The following is a 26,126-nucleotide window of genomic DNA, read 5'->3' as shown; positions in this document are numbered from 1 at the left end:
TGAGTGGAGCCAGGTGGAGAAAATCCTAGGGGGAGGTAACCTTAGGTCCTGGTGAGTGAAACCAGGTGGAGAAAACCTTACGGCAAGGTAACCTTAGGTCCTAGTGAATGAAGCTAGGTGGAGAAAATCCTATAGGGAGGTAAATCTACATTATGGTGAGTGAAGATAGATGGAGAAACTCCTAGGGGGAGGTAACCTTAGGTAATGAGAAATCTTGGAGGAGTGAACTCCAAGCAAAGTTGATCGGATGGTTTTTGGTCGACCAGGTGGTCGACCGGACCAACAGATCTTGGTAAATCTAACTTTAGTTTTATCATAGTATTTTGCATTACTATTATTACTATTGACTAATTTAGTATTACAGGAAAAGTCTTAGTGGATCAATCGATCAGACACTGAGCAGAGAAAGTCCAAACAGGTCTGGAGGACCAATGTTTGGCAAGTAGATTGAGGTAAGCAACTGGAGAGGAGCGACAGTAAGGTTGTGTTCCAAAAAGGAACAACCTTAGGTCGCTGATCCAACTGAAGAAACTGGGAAGGTTTCCAAATTGAGATCACAACAATTTTACTATCATTTACTACTCATACATATTACTACTCATGCATCATATATTATCACTGTGCTAACTTTGTTTTGCAAGAGTATTTATTTTAACTCTGTTTTGCAAGAATCAAAGTTATTGGTCGATCAAACACCATGATCGGTTGATCGAACCAGGTTGATACAAAACAAAAATTAGTTCGAAGCAAAGTGTGGTAAAGTGATTGATCGATCTACCAAACCAGCAGATTGGTTGACCTAACAAAGGTGGCATGGTAGAGATTAGATTGAGCCAAAGCAAACACGGAAGTCAGGTTGGTCAGTTTACCGAACCCATAAATTAGTTGACCGAACAATCAGAGAATTAATGGTGAATCTCGACGAACAAGGAAACTACACAGTTCGATCGACCGAACAAGGGGATTAGTCAACCAAACCATGCTCATAAATGCATGAAAATCGGATCTCGTCGAAGAAGGAAAGCAAGGGGTTCAGTCGATCGATAGGAGGATCAGTCGATCGAACGACTTTTTGATCGATCGAACTAGGCTTATATAAGGGGAGCTCGAGGCCCGAGGCAAGACATAAATTTTCAATTCATCTCTATACAAAACAGATGTTCGTGCTATTACTCTGCTCTTCATCTTTACAAGCAAGTTACTCCATCAAGAAGTGTCGACGAGCTTCGCTTCTTACTCTTTGTCGATATAATTATAATTAGCTTGCATGTTTTATTTTATAAAAGATAATAGTGTGTTACTATCTTTTCATTTGTACGAATTGCTTCTTTTGAAGATTTTGGGAAGAAGAATTATAGTGAATTGCCCACTAGCACGATCAAAGATTGCAGGTCTTGGAATAGGAGTCTACATAGGCTCTGAACCAAGTAACCACCTAAGTCACCTGGACTTCTTATTTTTCGCTGTCTTACTTTGATATCTGTTTTATGAATTGATATAGAAAATTTTTTTAACAAGCGATATCCCCCCCCCCTTCCCAATCACTTCATTTTGATCCATCAGATTATAGTGTTAAACCTAAAAAAAATAAAATTTAAAGAAAATTATGTACTCATGGGTATAATATATATATTTAGGATTTAATATTTAGAAAAGATTTAAAAATAAAAAAAATTTATGGCACCTCCAACGCTGTTAAAAAAAATTGCCCAAGGCACCTCCAATGCATTGGAGCGCTTGGGACACGTACGAATCCACAGGAAATGTTTCGCAGCATTCAGGATCTCGAATGCCCACTCGGACAACCTGATTCATTTTTTTGAGTCGGGGCACCTAAGCGGGCATCTGGGCGCTCGAACATGTGAAGGGCGCCTAGGAGGTGCAGGTTAAAAATATCTCTCTATATATAGAGAGAGGGAGAGAAAGAAATGTTACTCTGCACACTCCTGGATGACCCTCACAGGTTCGAGCACTCAGATGCCCACCCAAGCACCCTGATTCACTTTTGAGATTCCGGACGCTTGGGTGAGCATCCAAACGCTTGTACCTATGAAGGTTGCTCTGGAGTGTGCAGAGTAAGTGTGTACCCAGTACCTTGCCCTACACACTCATAATTGATCCCAAATCATAAAATGGTTACAAGCTTTCTCATAGCTATCTTTTAGGTCTTCTCGGGTGACACGTTTTAGGATCTCCTGGTCAAGCCTTAGCTTTCTGATCCCCTTAGTCAAGCCTTCGCGGAGGGTAGCAACCAACTTTATTCTAATTTTTCGAGTATGGTAGTTCCGTTGGATTCTATTCGTTATTATACAATTTCTTGAGTCTTCTCATCGTGATTCCTCATCAGATTTGTTCTAGCTCTTACAAATCTACCTTTGCTTTACCATAATTATTGTCATGCAGTATTCCAGTGGATTCTTTGTCCGTGTTCGACAGATTTTTCTAGGTTTGTTCTTTAGGTGAGTTTCCTATAAATGGCAGATTGCTTTGATTTCATCTTTTTTCATTGTAACTATCGGCTTTGCCTCTGCTTCTTCTATTCTTTACAAATTTATTTTTCATGTTGGATTTCCTAAAATTCTTGAGATTGATTCTTTCAATTACCGCATCAAATTCTACAGTGTGAATACTTTAGTTTTTTTCCAGCCCCAATTGCCCACAATAGGCCCTCCACCCTTGGCTACCATAGTTATAACAGTGATAGTTTTGTAGCTACTATAATATGAATATTATTGTTGGAACCCCAAGGTATTTTGATGTGATCAAACAAGTTAAGTTAGGTCCTGTTTGGTTTAACCGTTGTGTCTAAACGTGCAGGAGCTTAGGAGCACAAGAAGTCGAGCGGAAGACACGGCTAGCGAGAAGGATGACACGGGGAGAGAGCCGATGGGCTCGGTGCGTCCGAGGGACGATGTGCCACGGAAGAGTACACAGGTGGACGAGAAGAACAGACGCGACGTTCGAGGGACGAGAAATCAGGGAGGAAGGCTGCTCTAGGAGAAGGCCGGAATGTGAGCTCGGATGAGCCCTATTCCGGATGGCCGAGATCATCCAAGCTAACGGAGCCGGAGCGGAAGACTCTGACCGAGGCGAGCTAAACCAGAGCAAAGGGCTCGAACTGAAAAAAGTCAACTTTGTTGACTTTCTTGGTTCGGGCTCCCGGAACCATTCTGGGCGCCCGGAACGGGATTCTATCCAGATCGCAATCAAACGTGATCTATGCGAAAAGGGATAAAGTTTTATTCCCTCCCAAGCACCTGGAACCCTTCCAGGCGTTCCAACCAAAGCTATAAATATAGCCTTTGTCTAAGAAGCTGAACAACAACTTGTAATATGTTTCTGTTTGCTCTATTTCTCTTTGTGCTCTGTTAACGCTGTAAGAGGCTATTCCGCCCGAAGGAGATCTTCAGATAGTGCACTTCATTCTCCTTGGATTATCAATCTTCTGATTACAAACCAAGCAACTCCTTTATGTCTATTTCCTATTTAATTAGCATCGTTATTTTTTTAATTACAAGTATTCTTAATTTAGTTATAAGTCGAGAAAGGGTTGATTTATTTTTTTTTCAGGGAAATTCACCCCTCCCCTCTTGTCGGCCTCCAAAGGGACCAACAAGTAGTATTAGAGCGAGGACGCTTCAGAAGGACTAACCACCGACCGAAGCAAAGCAACCAATGGTCGGACCAAACATCGTTCAATCAAAATTCGAGGGAGACTTCGCACACTGGAAACGTCGTATGGAGGTATTTCTGAAAACATATTTTGAAATTCGTTTAATAATAAAATATGATTTTGTAGCTCCTATGAATCAAAATGGAGAGGAAAAAGAAGAAAAATCTTTGGACGAAAAAAGAACAAAATGATTCCGTAGCAAATAACCGGGCGAAATATCACTTGCTGAGCGTGCTGCCGCCTTAAGAAGTCAACAGCATCGGAAGCTACTCGTCGGCCAAAGAACTCTGGGAAAAATTCTTGGAACTCCACGAAGGCACATCTGAAGCCATACTTGCAAGAAGAGACATACTTCGGAACAAACTGACAAATATCTGTCTGGAAAAAGGTGAGAAGGCAGCCGATCTACACGCAAAGGTAAAAGAACTAATCACTAGACTCGAAAACCTCGGTGAAACGGTAACCAATCGGAACACGATACACTACGCACTCAATGCCTTTCCCAGGACTCCAGAGTGGACCTCAATAATCGACGCCTACTACATGTCGAAGGACCTGAAGGTAAGTACCCTAGAGGAACTCTTTTCTACTCTTGAATTACATGAAACCAGATGTGCAGGGACATCAAAAGACTTAAGCCAGATTATGACGCTAAATGCAACTAAGAAGGATGAAACCGAGTCAGACTCAGAAGAAGATCAAGAAGCTTATATGGCAAGAAATTTTAAAAAATTCTTTAGATCTAATAAATTTAAAGAAATGCAGAATAAGATAAATCTAAGAAATAGAAGAAGGATTCGTTGCTACCAGTCTCAAAAGGAAGGACACTTAAAAGAAGATTGCCCATAACTCAAGAAGGATAAAATCAAGATACCCAAGAAGTACAAGACTCTAAAAGCTATTTGGGACGACAACTCATCTAAAAGCTATTTGGTAAGTGAGGTATGCCTCTTACCTCCTGATCAGCTTTATTATGATATTAAATTTATGAAAAAATCTATGTACAAATTAAAAAGTAAAAATAATAAATTAAAGAATGAAAACATAGAAATAAAAAGAATTTTAGCAAAATCATGTATGATAGAAGATTTTGACAAAGTAAGACTTGAAAATGATAAATTAAAAGAAGAAATAGAAAACTTGAGAAATTCTGCTTATTCAAATATTTCTGCTTTTAGAAACTATAGAGGATTAAACTGGTACTATAGGTTTCACAAAAGTCAGATCAGAAAAATATCAAAAGCTTATGTACCTAGAAAATACCTGATTAACCCTGTAGGAAGGAACCTCTATTGGATTCCAAAAATGTGTTTAAATTAAAAGAATAATTAAGACTTAGGGCTTTCAGGTAGAAAATTGAATATTTGAATTCATTAAAAGGTTTTGTCTAGAAGTGGTTGATGATCCAATAACTAAGACGGTCTAATGCCTCGCCACAGCTTGAAAGCCGATTTCTGAATTAAATATTTAATTGATAAACTTATAAGTATAAAATAGTTAATTGCTTTTAATATTTGTCAATAGTTTAACACTTATTGAAATTCCTTTTAAAAATTTTACTTAGAAAATTTTAATATTTAAATTATTTCTGTTAAAAATATTTTTTAAGTTATTTATTCCGTTGCATAAAAAATTTTATTTTTAACTTAGAAAATTAAATTGTTCTTACTTAGAAATTTTCTAAATTAGAAATTTTTTTGCCTGGAAATTTTCTCACTTAAAATTTTTTAACACTTAAAATTTTCTAATTTATTGCAAATTTTTTTAAAGTTAACCTTAGACTTGTTAAGAAACCCCATTTTTTATATGATCAAAGGGGGAGAAGGATATTAAGTCTAGGAGGAGATATTGTATAATCCAATTTTTAAACTGAAAAATCTTTTTGCACTTATTTGCAAAAGTAATTGTTTTTACATTGCATTTGTTTACCCTAACTTAACTTGAGTTGCTCACATCAAAAACGGAGATATTGTTGGAACCCCAAGGTGTTTTGATATGATCAAACAAGTTAAGTTAGATCCTGTTTGGTTTAACCCTTGTGTCTAAGTGTGCAGAAGCTTAGGAGCACAAGAAGTCGAGCGGAAGACGCGGCTAGCGAGAAGGACGACACGGGGAGAGAGACGACGAGCTCGGTGTGTCCGAGGGACGAGGTGCCGTGGAAGAGTACACCGGTGGACGAGAAGAACGTACGCGACGTTCGAGGGACGAGAAATCGAGGAGGAAGGCTACTCAAGGAGAAGGCCGGAACGTGAGTTCGAGTGAGCCCTATTCCGGATGGCCGAAATCACCCAAGCTAGCGGAGCCGGAGCGGAAGACCCGGACCGAGGCGAGCTGAACCGGAGCAGAGGACCCGAATAAAAAAAAGTCAACACTATTGACTTTCTTAGTCCGGGCACCTGAAACCATTCCGGGCGCCTGGACCGGGATTCTATCCAGATCGCGGTCAAACACGATATATGTGAAAAGGGATAAAGTTTTATCCCCTCCCAGGCGAGCACAGATCTCTTGGACCATTTTTTTGTGGTCCAGGGGATGTGCCACTCGCACTTGCAGCCGGATCACTGTCGCGATCCGGCCGCAAATGGTTGCAATCCCTTCCTAGGTTCACTGTCCCCATCAGGTTATAGTTTTTGTTCGGAGCGGACGACCGAAGGCCGCCCAAAGGCCTCCGGTGGTGGATAAGTGGCCAGGTTACTGGGCGCCGAGCGAGTGTGTCCTCCAACCGACCTCTGGCCGCCCGCTCCGAACAAAAACTATAACCTGGTGGGGATGGTGAACCCAGGAAGGGATCACAACCATTTGCGGTCGGATCATGGCCGCGATCGAGCTGCAAATGCGAGTGGCACATCCCCTGGACCACAAAAAGTGGTCCAGGAGATCCTGCCTCCTCCCAGGCGCTTGGAACCCTTCCAAGCCCCCCGACCAAGGCTATAAATATAGTCTTGGTCTAAGAAGCTGAACAACTACTTGTAATCCATTTTTGTTTGCTCTATTTCTCTTTGTGTGCTGTTAACGCTACAAGAGGCTGCTCCGCCGGAAGGAAATCTTCAGATAGTGCGCTTCATTCTCCTTGGATTAACAATTTTCTGATTGCAAATTAAGTAACTCCTTTATGTCTATTTTCTGTTTAATTAGTCTCGTATTTTTTAAATTACGAGTATTCTTAATTTAGTTAAAAGTCGAGAAAAGGTTGATTTATTTTTTCAGGGCAATTCACTTCTCTCCTCTTGCCAGCCTCCAAAGGGACCAATAATTATGAAACAAGATAAATTTGAGTTATAGTAGTTACGATTTATAACTACTACAATATGAATGTTATTGAATAAAATAAGTCTGAATTGTTGTATGATTTTATAACTATTACAATGTGAATATTAGATGAGTTAAATTCACATTATAGTAATTATAAAACTATAATTGCTATAATATTAGCCACCACTCTTCCAACAATAGGAGCTTCCTACCGAACAAGTGCTCACAAGAATAGTTGATCGACAACATTCCTCGAAGCTGGGCATGATAGTTCTTATAAAACCTAAGCCGTATGGATTCTACGAACCGTATAAGAATTCACATATAGGAAATACAATAACATATATGCATGGATCTTCGTTTCATCAATTAAATATGACATAAAAAATAAATACATAAACATAATAGTCAAGGAACATGATTAAAGAGTCATATTATTATCTTTAGCGTCATCGGCTTGATTTTTGTGGAAGAAGATGCAGCGGAAAGGAAGGTCTTCCAAGAGGCTTAAGAGATGACGACGTCGTAAATCTTCTTGTCAATGGGGAACAAGAAACTATGTCAAGATGATTCCCTAAGTCTTGGGTACTAACCCTATAGATAATAATAGATACGAGACTATAAGTTCATATATATACTGAACATCTATTATCAGTATATAGATGACAATATATGTGGAAGTAAAGGTTCTACACATATAAGGTCTACATCCAATAACCGAACCTAATAAACTTAAGTTAGATCATTTTAAAGGGTTCATATTGTATTCACATATGCAATTTATAAATAAGTCCACATAATAAGGATAATTATATCCAATAGGGCAAGTCACCTCCACTCGGATGACCAAAAGAATAGGTGTTAATGAGTAGAGCTGTCAGACGGGTCAACTCATGGCGGGACGGGTCGGCCCGTAGCGGGCCAACCATTTGGCAGGGTGAGTCGGGGTGGGCCGACCCGTCAACTTGGCGGGTTGAAAAATTTCCAACCCAACACAATCCAAGACGGATTACGGATTTAGCGGGCCAACCCAAGGGCTCATCAAATTTTTTTTAAAAAATATTTCATATTTTCAATGTTTTACTTAGGAAAGATCTCATTAATCAAATATATTCATAAATATATTTTTTAAATATAAATGAATACAAAGGAGTATTTATGTTGAATAAAAAGTATTATTTTTATTTTAAAATTATAATAAAAAAAGATAATAAATTAACATAAAACTTAGTTTATATATATTTCTCAACCGGACCAACCCAAGCCCGTCGCGAGTTGACCCATGACGGATTTCGATTGATAAAATTCCAACTCAATCCGTTTAAATTATTGGATAGGATAGATTAACTCAATAGACACAATCTAAATTGACGGCTCTAACAGTATTATTGTTGTGCAGCTGCCTCAAATTTTGCTGCAGTGGACGGCGTCGCCCTTTGCGACAAGGGAGGAGGCTGAGCTTCACGGTAGACTCGTTCCCAAGCCAGGGCATGGGGCATCCCACTGGGTCATGGATTTTGCCGTTAAACCAATTGAAAAAGGAATTCAATCCAAGCGCCTCTATTAATTTAATAATCAATTTAGAGAATAAAGCCACATGTAACTGTGCTGCTGAATGGAATGATCCATTGCCACAAGAAACAACTTTCAGTTCAAACAAACCTCTATTACGTTTTGAGACCAGCAACAAGATATCAAAACTGAAACGTTGACAAAACAACCCAGCACGACCTTTTCAGTGTTCTGGGATAAATTGTTCAGTCACGAGTTTGCCAAACATGACAGGTAAGAGCAGTGCCTAGACTCTAGAAACAAATGAACTACCTGCTCATGGAGTTGCATGCAGAAACGTCAAAGGAACCTCATCACAAACTGAATTCCAAATTGCAATTGATTGAAAAAAAATAAAAAAAAATCAGGAGTTCTTCTGTATAATCTTTCTGTGCAAAACAGTAGAAGTATAATTGCAAGAAAGAAACTAATTGCAGTAATTGATCACTCAAATATTCTCTAACAATTGAAGTATCATACATTAGCAGTTCATTTCCAATTCTCAATATCTATCAAAAGCAAAGAATAGCTATCATGTAAGCTTCCTAGTTCCTACTAGTAAATCATTCACAATTTTGTGAGGCGGCAGTATATCATGATAAATTTCCTTTTAAACAAAACGAGAGAGAGAGAGAGAGAGCTCATGTTTCAAATTCATTAAGGATCCTCCACTCGTGAGCTAGTGTCTTTTGATCACAATCTTGCTGCTGATTCGTTCCACCAATCAAAGTGCCAACCTTCTCACCAGTAATGGCTTTTGCAATGTTTCCAGTCTTGGTCAAATTAAATACAACAACTGCATGAAAAATTTTGTGAGGATGGACAACTAAGATTGTTAGGAAGTACAACTTAGTTAAGAGTTTTGAGATACCGGGGATATTATTCTCTTGACACAAGGTGATGGCTGTCATGTCCATCACAGATAGATCCTTTGATGTCACTTCCTGATAGGTCAAATTTTCGAGAAGGCGAGCATTTGGGTTTGTCCTGGGGTCATCATCATACACGCCATCCACATTGGTTGCTTTAAGCACAACCTCTGCATTGACTGCAAAAAGTGTTGCAAGTAAAAATGCCAATTCTGGTGAGTCTCACATGAGGGAGGCATTTGTTAGACTTTGAATTAACAACAAATAACTGCCACAAAGTTTCAATCTCTAGGCAAGAGATAGATGTAACTTGCTTAAGTTAATAGCAGTAAATGCCCACTCTTTATAGTACACATTAGGGGAATAGAACAAACTCTAATCAAGATAATATCATCCGCAAACCAATAAAATAATACCGCAATTTGCATAGAGATAGATGTCGACAATAGGTCACCATGCATGTAATTTTTTTATGACAAAGAAGTTATTTTCAGGACAGAATCCCTGGTGTCCAATGCGACAATGGAGCTTCACCATTTCATTCGCAAACTAGGGATGGGGCATTTTTCCAGACAAGATTACATGTGATACCAAGGCATTGAACATCGGTACAACCAATAAAGGATTAAAACATACAACTGGAAATTCAGACAATTTATAATAATGAACATCAACAGTTTGCCAGATGGATCATCTCAACACCATTAATCTAACAGCAATGGTGTGAGTTCGGAGTTTGTTTGGAAGGAATGGACACTTTCTCATTCTTTAACATAATGATGAAATGTGTCTTCTATTTAGCATCTTTTTTTTCCTACAAACTACAATATTGTGACAGCACCACATAAATGTGCTCCAGCAGGTGATCTCAAGGGTTCCATGCCTCAATAAGACTCAAGCAAATAAGACTAAATTTACTAGAAAAAGTAAAAGTACTAGATAAAATTAAGCTGAATAGAAATGAAATAATGTCAAAATTTTATTTTATTGGAAGTGTTTATTCCTAAAGGTTTTTTAATTGTTTCACATGAACTCTAAAAGGTAACAAGTGAATCATCACTGAAGTATGATCAATGGAGACTTTGCTACATAAAACCATTCCACTCTTCAATAAAACTATACAAATGACAGCAAAGATCAGCTCAAAAGGAGAACAAATAATGGGGACAAGCTAACAGCATTACTTACTCTCTGCACAGCGGAGGGCAGCAGCAGTGTCAGTTGTGAAGAATGGGTTACCAGTTCCAGCAGCAAATATAACAACCCTCCCTTTCTCCAAATGTCTAACAGCCCTCCTCCTTATATATGGTTCTGCAACTTCTGACATGCGAAATGCAGTCTGGACACGAGTTGGAATGCCAATACTCTCCATTGTTGCTTGCAAGAATATAGCATTCATAACTGTTGCCAGCATACTAGACCACAAAACATGTACATTTTAGTAATGACCAAAAGTTTTATGGATTTGAGATGAACTGTTAAAGTTGACGATTTGTGAGTACTTTTTCTCAGATTATTTTTCAGAAGATGGGAGTTTATATTCATAGTTATTTAATAAAAGGTTATCCAATGGGTGTCATTTGACTCATTTAAAGTTCCAAGCTGTGTCAGTTGCCATCAGTGAATCTTTCTGTTATGACCACAGACCGGCATGCAAAACCTCTTGATACACATGATACAAAGATTATTGGCTAGCGAGATTTCCCCAAGCACTTTTTCCTTGAGGCTTCCCAAAGTACTACTTCCTCAAGGCTTCCACAAGTTAAAGTTCCCGCGGAGGCTTCAGTGAGGACCTGGCTTCCACAAGTTGAAGGTTGTCGGAGAGGTCTTTCGTGAGCCAGGGTTCTTCTGGAGTTACTCCATCAGCTTGCAGTCTATTGGTGGAAGTTCCTCCAGGATCTACAGAGGCTTGTTATGCGTATTTCCTCGTGTGTTTCTTCTTCTTCTTCTTCTTCCCTCTATCAATTCCTCCTACTGATTGGTGCCAACTAATGTCACCTTAGTACACATCGACACATACTTGTTTCATCCGGGGACCAGAATCTCGACAAGTCAGACTTAGAACCTTGATTTGAATTTTCCAAATGTTACTTATAGTAACAAGTGTGATGGTATCATCATGTTAATGTTTTTCTATTTTGTTTGAGGCTACATCAAAAAGTATGAGATTTAGTTAACCTAAAGCATTACAGTGGGAGAGTCATGTTAGAAAGATACACAAAAAATGTCATAAATTAAGTACTTGCAGCTCAACAGAACAATCTCATAAGATCGTATGTAATTTACCTAGGCTTAGTTTAACCATAAGTGTTTTCTATAAGGCAAAGGCTAACTATGTAGATGAAACAGAATAACTATGTCCTGCAGAAATTGTACTATATAAATGGCCTGAGACAAAAAAGTAATATATCAAAACCAAGTCAATCTTATTATCTTAATCACCTTTAGGTAGAAAGAAGCCAATAAATGGAAACTTTATAGACAGAGCAATGAAGTAGGCAAGCCTAAAATCCTCCAAAAGATAAATTAAATTAAAAACCAAATAAATCAATTTGAAATTTTCAATAGTAACCTAATATCACTCTCTATCCATGCATGAAAAACTGAAATTTCCAACTGAGTGCAGGGAAAAAGGAAAAAAAAAAAAAAAGGTAGATCAGGAATAATAGGGATATCATATGGTGGCTGTGAGTGGGAAAATTACAGAATATAGTAAGAAGTACAAGCCTAATGGAATCTTGGTATTTCAGTTGATAAAAAGTTCTACTTTACAATTCAACAATATATGGACAAATCGCTTAACAAAAATTGGAATCTTTCAGGCACAGCAGTTCGTGGTGCAATGTTTTTCAATTGATCTAGAAGAAGCAAGCTTTAATACCCAATATAATCTGCAGAAGACCGGTCAAGGCCACTGGAACCTGCCCAAGAGGCTCCACGAAAGATGTTACCGCCACCCACAACAATAGCAACCTAGAAAATATCAGGTTTTCAGATTCCAAACAAGTAGTATGTTCAATCATTTTGATGCACAAATCACATATATTTTACTTGAAAATAGAAGAATAGCCAAAAAGATAGGTTTTAATTATGATAGGAAGATTCTAAGTAGATAATCATTTATGTCAGACAGCCTTAAAAGTCTATCATGCACTAATGAATCTCCGTGCAGTTATCAATAATATCTTATATATCTTAGCTAATGTTTCAGAGACGTTATTTCTTCAGTTGTCTAAAGAAATGGCATCTGATGGAGACTGCATTCATATAGAAGTATATGATCTACTAAAAAATGCATACAAATGATCAAAAATATCACTGATTAAATAAAGATAAGGAAGGCAGACCTCAACACCAAGTTTAGTAACAGAAGCTACCTCTCTTGCAATTGACATTGTAATCTGCAGTAGTAAGAGACTTTACTGAGAGAGGTAACAAGAAAAAAAAGAATTCTAATGCTTGATAAAATATTACTGGAAATATTTAGCTGGTGTAACACTGACACAATTAGTTAGAAAAAACAATTCAAAGGGAAGTGTTAATAGGAAGTAAATAATTCATGAAGAACAAAAACACCTATTATAAATCTTAGTCGGAATGTGAATAGATGAAAGAGAACGGAATCATAGTATATGTGTATTGATGAAAGAGAGCAGGACTATAGTTTGCTTAATGTAGGCTTGCCACTTCATTGCAAAGTAGATGAATTTAAACCTTGTTTGGGGAATAAGTTATTTGGAGAATTGGACATTTATTTCGAAGTTGGATTGTGCTCTTTTGGGCATGGGATTATTTTTTTTCCCAATATAGCTTAGTTTCTTTCCTCAGGTGTGTCGGTTGGGGCATTAGAAAGGACCTCAATCCCCCTATTTTGAAGCACTTTTTGGTTTAATAAAATTTGAATTTTGGTGAATTTCTTTAGGTTTCCAGCATTGCATCAATCATCGTCAATTATCCCAAGAGGTAAATTATACAACCAGTTAAACTGTTAGGGTGGTTTTTGTCCAGTCGTATTTGGTTTATAGTTAAACATGTCGAGGGTTAAGGAGATACGATTCATTGATCAAAGTCATTACCCCTACTATACTGTAGCATGACATAATGTGATTAGTTCAAAACCACAAACCTCTCAAGTTGGAAGGTCAAAATGCAAGTTTGGAGTTGGAAAGTTCTGATTATCTTTAAGAATAACAAAAAAAATATGCTTGTTTGATTTTTTTTTATGCAAAGCTAGTCTACACTAATGTTTTGTGGTAAAAAAAAATTACTGCTCGTTCCATATTAAACAATGATGTGCAGTAGACGAGTATTGGGAGTTAAATAATTCAACCTACCTTTGGGTCAATATTTTGGATGTGGTCACCAGCAAGTGCTTCCCCACTTACTTTCAACAATACCCTTTGCCATCTATACGGTCGCTTCTTTGAACCTTCATCATTGAGTAAACCAAAAGGAGCCATGGTCGCCATCTGAGGCCTATACATAATAATATAATATAAATATTAGAAGAAAGCAACAAGATAATCAATTCTTAAACCAGATCTATAAATTATTTGGAAATTAGTAGAAAAGGTGAAGTTAATGTTACTCAGGAAACCAAATTTCCAAGAACAGAACCACTATCTCCAATCTCCATTGTCATCTAGCCACAAAGTGAAATAGCACTAGCATTATGACAGATCTAGGTAAGTGCACATAAAGGCAATGCTCGCTGCTTAAATCCAAGATCATCACCACATCAAAGTGTAAGTAACAGTGAATACAAAAGTTGAGCAATCACTGTAGAATAGCCTCTGTTATTTAGATACCATCTTTCTTCTTTTACTTACTCTTTTCATATAGGGTAGTAAAAGACTTATCACTTTTGGGAACCAATTGAATATTGCCTACCTGTCTACAGTTCGTTGGCAACTTACATAGGAGATACCAGAACTTTGTATCCCTCTTTCTTCTTTCTACCTTCCTCTATTTCCTACACGATCTGAGCTATGAACACAGAACCAACTCTCTATCTCCTTTTTAATTTTGCAAGTAATGTCCAAACTTTCTTTATACCTAAATAAGACAGCCTAAGTAAGAAAAAACAAAAATTTTGACAGAAGACCTGAACGGTTTAAACCCAGTAAGTTCCTTATCCATTGTAGAGAATCAATTATTGTTCAAAATAGTCATTCACAATTCATAACTTGATCAAAATGAGAATTCATAAAATAGGCCAAGCACATCTCAACTTTTAAAAAATGTGAAATACTAAAACAGGTGAAGGCATCTCAGCTGTCATTTTTTTACAAATCCAAAGACCAGATTTTGTACAAAGGTTAGTTAAACAGGAAGAAATAAAACCTCTTTCAAACCGTTAATTAGTAGACGAGACTCCTAAACAGAAGAGCACGAACCCAAAAGGTTCAACAAACCCAATCTGCGTTAAAAAAAAAACATCTTCCTTACACCCCACAACCAAAAAAGTCCAACAAAGCCTCAGTGGCTAACTCCTGGTGGTTTACAGCGCTAAGCAGTAAAGGGCGAACCTTGAGTTGTAATTGGGCGAATCCGAGCCCAAACCGGAGGAGCAGCTAACCACAAACCGAGGTGCGGCCGTAAGGTGGGAGCCCAGCATCGGATACGAATCTCTACGCTTCCAAGGAAAGGAAGAAGAGGAAGAGGAGGTGAAGACGAGAGCAGGAGGCGACAGAGAGAGCGAAGGGGAAAAGACAGCCATTTGTCGAGAAAGATGATTTCAAGAGACGATTTAGATAGGCCTGTAAGTCCTAAGAGAGAGATTTAAGAGAATGAAAAATAAAAATCAAAATCAAAATCAAAATCAAAATCAAAATCAATTCTCGAGGATAATTTGGTAATATTAGAATAAAAAAAACATCTTGGCACGTGCCAAGAACCCTAGAAGATCTCAAAAGCACACGTTTGATGTGCATTTGATGAGGACAAACTTTACAGAAAATAAAAATTAAATTATTTACAGAGAAGTTGAAATTTATATGCAACCGAATTAAATTGTAAATAGAGAAATTAAAATGAAAAAATAAAAATAATGCTAATATATTCAATTAAAATGGTTCAAAAAATTCTTTCATATATTATAATTTGTTAGTTATTATATATACTATATATTTCACCTATTGTATATACACATTATATGTTCACGGTTGATGCAAAGAATATTATAATCAAATTTATATTTTAATATTATTTTAAAAAATCAAGTTTAAGAGTTAAATGATCAAATTTGCAGGGTGCCCAACTTGAAAAGTTATAATCGATCAGTTGAACTAAATACTATGTAATGGAAGTTTTAATAGATCATGAAAACCAAGTAAGAAGTCTAGATGAATCAAGTGGACCAGACATTTAGCAAGTTTGATTTGATAGGTCAAGAGAGGACCAGATATCGAAGGAAGCCCTGGTAGGCTGATAAGATGCTAAGCAGATGAAGTCCAAACAAGTTTAAAGAACCAGATATTTGACGGATAAGTTAAAGTAAGCTCTTGAAGTGAAGTGGTGAGGTCATGTCACAGTTGGGATAAACCTTAGATGATGATCTGACTGAAGAAACTAATGGAAGTTTCTAAATTGAGATTAAGACAATTTTAACTGTATTTATTGTGCATTCATACAAATTATTCTAACTCTATTTTACGTTACTACTATTATTATTTTGCTTGTGTTAACTTTATTTTGTAGAAAAATAAAATTCTAGGTTGACTTGGATTCAATCGATTGAACATGGAGGCTCAATCGACTGATTTGGACAGTGTGGCAAATAAGATTGAGGCCAAGCAAAATGGAAAAATAAGAGGATCTGTCGACTGATCAACTGGATCAATCAACTGATCAAATATGGCAATGATAGATGATCAGATTAGGTCGCATAGGAAAGAAAATTCAAAGGTTTTGTCGACAGATAAAATTGATTAGTCGACCGAATAACATAATTTACGGGATCGAGTGGTTTAGATCGAAGCAATCAAGGAAGGATGCAGAGATCAATCGATGGATAGAAGGTTCCATCGATGGAAAGATTCAGTCGACGGAGTGAATTTTTAGTCAACTAAACGGTGTTTATAAAAGAAGCCTCAGAATTTGAGGCTCAGCATCAATTTGTCATTCATAGCTCCATCTCGCTCTCATTACTTCTACTCATGCAAGGTCTCCAACTGTGATGCCAAAAGGCTCTCCAACAACTACACTTCGACTCCTACATTTGTTGTCGGTATATTGTTTTTATACTTGCATTCATTTAAGGAGATAGTAGTATTGTTACTATCCTCCTACATATTGTACAAGTTTGCTTCTCTCTGAAAGAGTTCGAAGAGAAGAGCTATAGTGATTGCCCACTCGGAAGCGATCAAGGATCGTAGGCCTTAAAGTAATAGTCGTTGAACTATTAACCAAGTAAAATCGACTGTGTCTTTGTCTTTAATTTTATTCTGTTGGTACTATACTTTGATTCAATTTTATGAAGATAAAAAATTGGTATCAGAGCAAGGCCGCTCTGAAAAGACTTAATAGTCTTTCTAGCTTGCTTGAATTTTCTTTTCATATTTCTTTATCTCACACTACTAATCCCAAGATAAAGTCTTGAAAACATCTTTTAGTTTATATTTGTTGTGTGAGAATGTTAATGTCTCATCAAGAAAGGTATAACACAGTCCACCCATCGCTCTTCAACGGAGAAGACTTTAGCTACTGGAAACGGAGGATGGAGTGCTTCCTTAAATCCGACATCAATATATACTTCAACATCAAGAAAGGGTACACACCACCGAGCGAAATAGAGAACCATTAGATCCGCAAAAATGGAATCCGAAAATGAAAAAGAATAATCAAATTAACTACAAGGCAATAAACACCCTCCAATGCACTCTAGCAAATGAGGAGTTCAACCAAGTTGGTCCATTCAAGAATGTCAAGGAGCTTTGGGACTGACTAGTCAAGTTGCATGAAGGAACCTATGATTCAAAGGTAACCAAATGAGACCTACTTCTCAATTAATTATTTAATATTGAAATATAGAATGGAGAAATCACAACTCAATTACACACGAGGATTAAATATATCATCAACGAGCTCCACCTCATAGGCTACTAACTCGAAAACTGAGATGCTATAAGATACATGCTTAACTCTTTCCCTTGAAATGCACTGTAAGTATCTATGATAGATACATACAAAGTTTCAAAGGATCATTCCTTAATTAAAGTAGATTAAATGTTTTGTAAATTAGAGTTACATGAGCAAACTAACTCTAGTCAAACTGAGATGGGTATTACCTTACTTGCATATCAAAATAGAAGCAAAGAAGTCAAGTTTAAGTCCCGACCAAAACAAGAATTCAAAATCGAGTTAGACTCAAATTCCAACAACGAAGAAGAAATAATAAATAGGCCCGCAAAATGTTTACAAAGAAGAAGTTTTCCAAAAGAGATATGAAAAAGATGATATAAAACAACTTGGGCAAACCTAAATCGGAGGTAATGTGCTATGGGTGCAACACTAGAGGATATTACAAGTATGAATGTCCAAACCTAAAGGAGGAAAACCCCAAGAAATCAAGAAGAAGGAAAGCGCTCAAGGCTACTTAGGATGAGTTATCTTTGGAGGAGTATGATGTGGAAGAATTGAAGCAGTCAAGCTTCATGGCACTTATGGAAAGAAATGACTCATCTGAGTCTGAGTTCGAGTCAAATCAAGAATCCAAGTCTGAGTACGAGTTGAGTCACATATTCGTATCTGGTTTAGAAGGACTAAATGAGGTAAGCTCTCCTTTAGAAAATAAAATGCTTAAAATAATTGCTTGCCTTACTAAGAAATTAGCTAAATCTGAGAATTTGATTGACTTGCTCCTCAAGGAAATCAAGCATCTTAAGGAACAAGTCAATTTGAACTCCTCAACTAATCATGTTCAAAATGGAAATTCAATTTAAGTTGCAAAACTTGAAGAAGAAAATTCTATCATGACAGGCTAAGTTGAGGGACCAAAACAAACATTGGAAAGGTTCAACTTAGGCTCCAAGTAGTTGAATATGATGGTTGGGTCCCAATGAGTCATGTACAATAAATCTGGACTCGAATACAAAGCTAACACAACAAACAAATCCTATATGTCTTAATCAAAGTGTTAGAAACCAAGTTCAAGCATGGGTCCCCAAAGTATGTTTAATTAACCAAATTTGACCAAATCAATATTAGATCCCTAAGGTTCAAATTCATTACCTAGATAGACCTTATCAATATTATGATTCAGGGGGAATCAATAGAAAAATCATTCCTTCTTATTAAATGCATGATTGTTTGATTTATTGTTTTAAATATGCATGTTTAGATTCATTTGATAATTTAGAATGGTTAGAAATGAAAAAAAATTAACCAACCTTGACAATATAGCATTAAATAGATTTGGAAGATAGTAGGCTAAGAAAACTTTGTCGAAGATATGTCTATGTTAAATTATATATGTTTTATCTGGTGCACTAAATCTAGTGGATTTAGCTGAAGCTACCCTAGTCAAACATGAGCTAGTTAGATCAAAACCTAGTATTAAGTTCTTTGGGTTGATCATTTTTTAGAAGCTTTATCTTAGGCACGTGGTTACTTTAATGATATGCTTTATGACTCACCACAACCTAGAAACTTTATAAGCTACTGTAAATACCCCGTGGTAGTTTTGATGTGACCAAACTTTGATACCCTGTGTCTAAGTGTGCAGGAACTTAGGAACACAGGAAGTCGAGTGAAAGACGCAGCTAGCGAGAAGAGCGACATGGGAGAGAGTAGACATGCTCGATGAATCCGAGGGACGAGGCACTGCGGAAGAGTACACTGGCAGACGAGAAGGAAGTGTGTGGTAGTTCTGAGGGATGAGAAGCCGGAGCAGAAGGTTACTCGAGAAGGCCGAAAAATGGGTTCGAGTGAACCGTATTCCGGATGACTGAAATCACCCAAGCGAGAAGAACTAGAGCAAAAGCCCGGACCAAAAAGTCAACAGGAGGTTGACTCATGGTTCGGGTGCTCGGATCACCTAGGTGCCCCCGGGGCGCCTTGCCCAGCGGGGGTCGAATTGAACCCGTCCGGGCGCCTAGAACCCTTCCGGACACCCAGGCCAGAAATATTATCAAAACGTGATGTGGCATGATTCGTTGTGAAGTGGATAAAATTCTATCCACATCCAGGTGCCTAGAACCCTTCCAGGCTCCTCGATCAGGGCTATAAATATAGCCCTGATTCCAAAAGCTAAGTAACACTGAAAAATACAGAGAAGAATACTTGTAAACATTCTACCTTGATTTTAGCTTTGTAATTGTGAGCTTTGACTGCTGTAAGAGACTTCTCTGCTTGAAGGAGATTTTAGTAGGCTTTCAACGTCTTAGATTAGCAATCTTCTGATTACAAATCAAGTAAAATTTCTATGTCTCTTTTTCTTTAATTAGTTTCTTAATTTCTTCTATGCAAGTGTTTGTCTTAATAAAGCTATAAAAGTTTGAGAAAGGTATTTCTGTTTTTAGATTTCAGGCAATTCACCCTCTCTTATCGGCCTCAAAGGGATCAACAATTGGTATTAAAGTGAGGTTACTTCAGAAGGACTAACTGCCGACTGAAGCAAAACCAATGGTCGAACCAAGTCTCATGCCACTAAAGTTTGAGGGGGAGTTCACACATTGGAAATGTCGAATGGAGGTATTTCTAAAAATTGACTTTGAAATTGTTTTAATAATTAAGTATGATTTTGTAGTTCCAAAAGATCAACAAGGAGTAGAGAAAGAAGAATATCTCTGGACGAAAAAGGAGCAAAGCGATTTCATAGCCAAAAGTAGAGTGGAATATCACTTATTGTATTATCGCCCCAAGAAGTAAATCACATTGAAAGCTACACATCGGCAAAAGACCTTTGAGAGAAGTTCCTGGAACTCCATGAAGGAACATCTGAAGTAAAACTGGCATGATGGGACATTCTTCGGAACAAGCTAACGAACATCCATCTAGAAAAAGGTGAGAAGGTAGCCGAACTACATGCGAAGATCAAAGAGTTGATCATCGGACTAGTCAACCTCGGTGAAATGGTAACCAACCGGGACTCGGTACGCTACACACTCATCACTTTTCCCAGGACTCCAGAATGTACCTCGATAATCGACACATACTACATATCGAAGAACCTGGAGGTAAGTACCCTAGAGAAACTCTTTTCTACCTTAGAATTACATAAAACCATATGTCCAGGTACAACAAAAGAATCAAGCCAAAATCTAGCACTAAAAGCCACAAAAAGGGACGAACCTTAGTCGAACTTAGATTTGGAAGGAGACAAAGAAGCTTACATGGTAAGGAAATTTGGAAAAAAAATTAGATCTAACAAATTTAAAGAAATGCATAATAGAAAAATCCAAGAAATAGATGAAAGATTCAATGCTACAAGTGTCAAAAGAAGGACACATAAAGGAAGACTGCTCAGAACTCAAAAAGGAAAAAGACAAGAGACCCAAGCAAAAAAAGCACAAGAATCTCAAGGCCACTTGGGACGAAAGCTCATCATCTGAGTCAGAAATAGAAACATACACTGGGCTATCATTGATGGCTAGTCACGAAGAACAAAGCACCTCAGAAGCCAATAACGATGAAGGGGGAGCGACTTCAAACGAATGTAATAAAACAGGGGGAGAATCAAGCTTCAGATCTGATATGGTAAGTGAGGTATGCCTCTTACCACCTGATCAACTTTATTTTAGTATTAAATCAATGGAAAAATAAATGTGCAAATTGAAAACTAAAAATGACAAATTAAAAAATAAAAATTTAGAGATAAAAAGAACCTTAGCAAAATTATGCTTAATAGAGGATTTAGATAAGTTAAAACTTAAAAAATACCAATTTGAAAGAACAAATAAAAAATTTAAAATATTTAAATTTTTTTGCTTCAAATTTTAGGAACTATAAAGGATTAAATTGGTATTATAGATTTCACAAGGGACAAATTAGAAAAGTAACAAAAACATACATCTCAAGAAAATATCTGATTAACCTAGTAGGAAGGAACCTATATTGGGTTCCAAAATCATACCTAGTTTAATTTGTGCATATTTCTAATTTTAATTTAATATCTGTCTTTTAATTGCTTAATATGCTAAAATAAATTCCTTTGGTTATTGATTTTTCTGAAAAAAGGACTAAATTTCCTATATGTAGAAAAATTTCAAAATTTTGCAAAGTTATTTTTATGTGAAAAATTTATAACATTCTCTATCAAAGAAAAATTGTATGAGTTTTTTACTATTATTAAATTTTCTATGAATTTTCTATTAAAATACTAATTTTTAATATTAAAAATTTTTGAATACTTAATTTTTGAAAATTTAATCTTGCTTTGCAAAAATATTTACTATTATATTCTTAGAAAATTTTCAAGATTTTTTCAAACCTCAAAACTATTTTCATAAGCATTTTAAAGTAAAATTCATCCTTTTGTGGTAAATAATTATTTACTATTTAAATTTATTTTAATTTTTCGTAAAAATTTTATCTCAATTTTAGATGTGTTTGATTAACATTTAGAAAATTTTTTAGAACTTTTCAATAAATAAAATAATTTTCAGAATTCTTTTTATTTAAAAATGCTTTTTAATTACAAAATTAGAATTTCGAGTATAAATTTTTCAAAATTTTTCCCAAGTATAAGTCACTGGTTTTAATTTTCAAGTATAAGTTCCTTAGACTTTAATTTCAACTTAATTTAGTAAAAAACCCCTATTTTTAATGTGATCAAAGGAGAAAAGTTAGAAGTTAACTTTAAGGGGGAGGTATATTTTTCTCAAAATATTGCATATTTACTGTTTCATTTCATTTAATGTCTTTAATTTAATATCTCCATTTATCCTAACTTAACTTGGGGTTGTTTACATCAAAAAAAGGAAGATTGTAAGTACCTCATGGTAGTTTTGATGTGATCAAACCAAGTCAAGTTAGGTCCTGCTATATTTTGATGTCCTGTATCTAAGTGTGTAGAAACTTAGAAGCATAGGAAGTCGAGCGAAAGACGCAAATAATAAGAAAGACGACATGAGAGAGAGAGTCGAGAGGCATCCGAGAGATGAGGTGCTATGGAAGAGTACGCTAGAGACAAGAAGGAAGCGTGTGGCGTTTCCGAGGGAGAGAAGTCAGAGCGGAAGGTTGCTCGAGAAGGCTAAAAAATGGGTTCGGGTGAGCCCTATTCCGAATGGCCGAAATCACCCAACTGAGCAGAACCCGAGTGAGCCCGGACCAAAAAGTCAATAGTGACTCATGGTTTGAGCGCCCCCGTGGCGCCTCGCCCAACGGGGGTCGGATCGAACCCGTTCGAGCACCCGAAACCCTTTTGGGCGCCTAGATCAGAAATATTATCAAACCACGATGTGGCATGATCGGTTACAAAGTGGATAAAATTCTATCCACGTCCAGGCGCCTAGAACCCTTCCAAGCACCCTGATTAGGGCTATAATACAGTCCTGATCCCAGAAGCTAAACAACACTGAAAAATATAGAGAAGAACACTTGTAAATATTCTACCTTGAGTTTAGCTTTGTAATTGTGAGCTTTGACTGCTATAAGAGGCTTCTCCGCCCGAAGGAGATTTTAGTGAGCTTTCAATGTCTTGGATTAGTAATTTTCTGATTGTAAACCAAGTAAAATCTTTGTGTCTCTTTTTCTTTAATTAGTTTCTTAATTTCTTATATGCAAGTGTTTGTCTTAATAAAGCTGTAAAAGTTTGAGAAAGATATTTCTATTTTTAAATTTCAAGCAATTTACCTCCTCTTGCCGACCTCCAAGGAACCAATAGATATAACAATTAAATAAAAGGTGTCATTTGAAGAATAACGTTATAGAATTTTCTGAGAATTTTTAGAATTTTTTCGAGATTTATTCTGAACTTGGATAAGACATTTTAAGGCGTAGATTTATTAGGCTAAGAGAAAGCCTATTTAGAATAACCATTTAAGTGGGAGTTGATTAAGGAATTAACTTATGATTTAATTAATTAAACCTAAGTTTATAAGCCATGCCCTAACTCCATTTATCTTTATTCCGATCCCTACCCTCTTCTCCCAAATTCCACCACTTCCACTCCCCTTCATCGACGTCTAGGCCACCACCGACCTCACCCTCTTCCTCTGTCGGCTCTACCTTGGCATTACTCCCTCATGCTGGATCTCTCCTCGACACTGCTGCTTGATCACACCGGATCTTTACGTGACACTGTCACCCGATTGCGTCAGATCTCTACGTGATGCCACCGCCAACCACGCTAGCGCCACATGATTGTTGTCCGTGTCACAAGCCACCTCCTTGCTCACTGACGACATGAGAGTAGACATTGCTACGCCTCTCTCGTTGCCTGCTCCTTACTACAAGCATGGGCCAACTACTACTCCGACCACTACAACATTGTTGGCCGCTGGCTAGTTTCACTGCTGTTGGAAGTCACCACTGTCGACCCATCACCACAGTCGCCACGAGTTCCCTGTTGCTTGCCTCTATTATTGAAGGTGGAAATTAGGTATTGTGAATAGGGATTAATTAATTGTGGATAATGATTATTGAAGTGATTAAATGATTAGTTGATGATTAACAGAGGTGCTTAGAGTAGTAATTTGATGGTATAGTTAACCTTGATTTGATCATATTATTACTAGTGGGAGAATAAAGGATTTATCTCATATTTAATTTGATTAATTATATCTATCAATTGCTTAAGACAAATAACTTGATTGGAATAATAGATTTGTTACCCGATTGATTAAGAGGTGAATTAATTAGGGATGAATAAATTAAGAAGTTCATTAATTAATCAATAGATTTTGATTATTGATTAATAGCCTCTTAGATTCTTCATATCCTTTATCTGTAGACGTGGGCTCGAGATAGACCCTTTGACTTGAAGACTATTAACATGATCTACGATAAAGGCAAGTACTTCTTCCTTGACCTCTTAAGTTCATTAAATTTAGTGCATGATTATTTTTGATTGATAAATTAGGTTGCTTTACCTTAAATCTGGTTGTTATTATCCTACTTGATGTTTATCTACTTGACCTTAGAGATGATCTAGTTAATGCTTATACAGTCTTTACTTTAGATATCTATACTTTATAGAGTTTACACATATATGGTATGCACTATAGGAGATACCTGTAAATACCCTGTGGTAGTTTTGATGTGATCAACCAAGTCAGGTTAGGTCATATTGGTTTTTAACTCCTTTGTCTAAGTGTCCAGGAATTTAGGAGCACAAGAAGTCGAGCAACAGACGTAGCTAGCGAGAAGGAGGCATGAGAGAGAGCCGACGAGCTCGGTGCATCCGAGGGATGAAGTGCTACGGAAGAGTACGTGGGTGGACGATAAGGAGGCGTGCGACATTTCCAAGGGACGAGAAGTCGGAGAGGAATACTACTCGAAGGTCAGAAGTTGGGTTCGAGTGAGCCCTATTCCAGATGGCCGAGATCACCCAAGCGAGTGGAGCGGAAGACCCGGACCAAGGCGAGCGGAACTGGAGTGGAAGACCGAGACCGAAAGTCAACAAGATGTTGACTTTCTTAGTTCGGGTGCCTGGACAGGAAATTTAGCCATTCACAATGTGGTGTGTTGCGTCACGATGGGGATAAAATTTTATCCCCCTCCAAGCACTTGGAATCCTTCCAGGCACCTCGACCAAGGCTATAAATACAACCCTGGTCCCAAAAGGTTCAAAACAACACTTGTGATTCATTCTAGTTTTGTTTTGTTCTGTAATTGAGTGCTTCAACTGTTGTAAGAGGCTTCACCACCTGAAGGAGATTATTTACTAAGCTCCAACTTCCTTGGATTAACAATCTCCCCGGTTGTAACCAAGTAACCCTTTTGTGCCTCTTACTTTTTAGTCATTTATTTTGTTTATGCAAGTATTAATAGTTTTTAAGCTATAAAGATCGAGAAAGGTTTGTTTTAATTTTGCAGGGCTATTCATACCCCTCTAGCTGGCCGCCAGCGATCCAACAATTGGTATTAGAGCGGATTCGCTTCAGGAGGACTAATCGCCGAATGAAGTACACGAAATGGTCGGATCGAGTATCTATCCACCAAAGTTCGAGGGAAAATTCACAAACTAGAAGAAGAAGATGGAGGTATTTTTTTAAAGCAGATTTTGAATTATTAATCATTATGAAATATGGTTTCATAGCCCCGAAAGACAAAGAAGAATATCAGTGGACGAAGAGGAGCAAGCCGACTTCGTGGCAAATGGCAAAGCAGAGTTTCATTTGCTTAGCATTTTGCCATCTCATGAAGTCAACCGTATCGGAGCCTATGAGTCAGCTAAGGAGCTTTGGGAGAAATTTCTGGAACTACATGAATGAACCTCGGAGGTGAAACTAGCAAGACGGGATCTGCTCCGGAACTAGATCAGCAACCTTCGGTTAGAAGAAGGCGAAACTGTCGCACACCTCCACTCAAGAATCAAGGAGCTAATTACCAGACTCACGAATCTCGAAGAAAAGGTAACCAACCGAGATTCACTAAGGTACACGCTTAACGCATTTCCTAGGACTCCAGAATGGTCAACCTTAGTAGATGCGTATTTCATCTCTAAGGATTTAGAGGTAAGCACTTTAGAAGAACTTTTTTTCAAATTTTAAAATTCATGAGTCAAGATGTGTAGGTATAAAGAAGGAATCAAGGCAAAATATTGATTTAAAAGCAAAAGTGGATGAACCAAATTCTAAGACATCACTTGACGATGATGAAACGACTTTAATGGTGAG

At 37.2% G+C, this 26,126-nt stretch overlaps 1 protein-coding gene across 1 annotated transcript; it reads right to left on the bottom strand.

The window, feature by feature from the left end:
* Window positions 1-8,889: 8,889 nt before the first annotated feature.
* On the bottom strand, window positions 8,890-15,113 carry LOC122024434 (uridylate kinase-like). Its single transcript, XM_042583062.1, has 7 exons — window positions 14,874-15,113; window positions 13,680-13,821; window positions 12,693-12,746; window positions 12,227-12,318; window positions 10,534-10,760; window positions 9,348-9,524; window positions 8,890-9,272 (listed from the first exon to the last, which is right to left on the bottom strand). Exons 1-7 carry the CDS (start codon window positions 15,062-15,064, stop codon window positions 9,118-9,120), a joined length of 1,038 nt encoding a protein of 345 aa, XP_042438996.1. The 5' UTR covers window positions 15,065-15,113; the 3' UTR covers window positions 8,890-9,117.
* Window positions 15,114-26,126: the final 11,013 nt, after the last annotated feature.

Source organism: Zingiber officinale, chromosome 9B (genome assembly GCF_018446385.1).
Source record: "Zingiber officinale cultivar Zhangliang chromosome 9B, Zo_v1.1, whole genome shotgun sequence".
NCBI lineage: Eukaryota > Viridiplantae > Streptophyta > Magnoliopsida > Zingiberales > Zingiberaceae > Zingiber > Zingiber officinale.
Note: the sequence above shows the minus strand (reverse complement) of the source record. Positions and strands in the feature narration are given on the sequence as shown.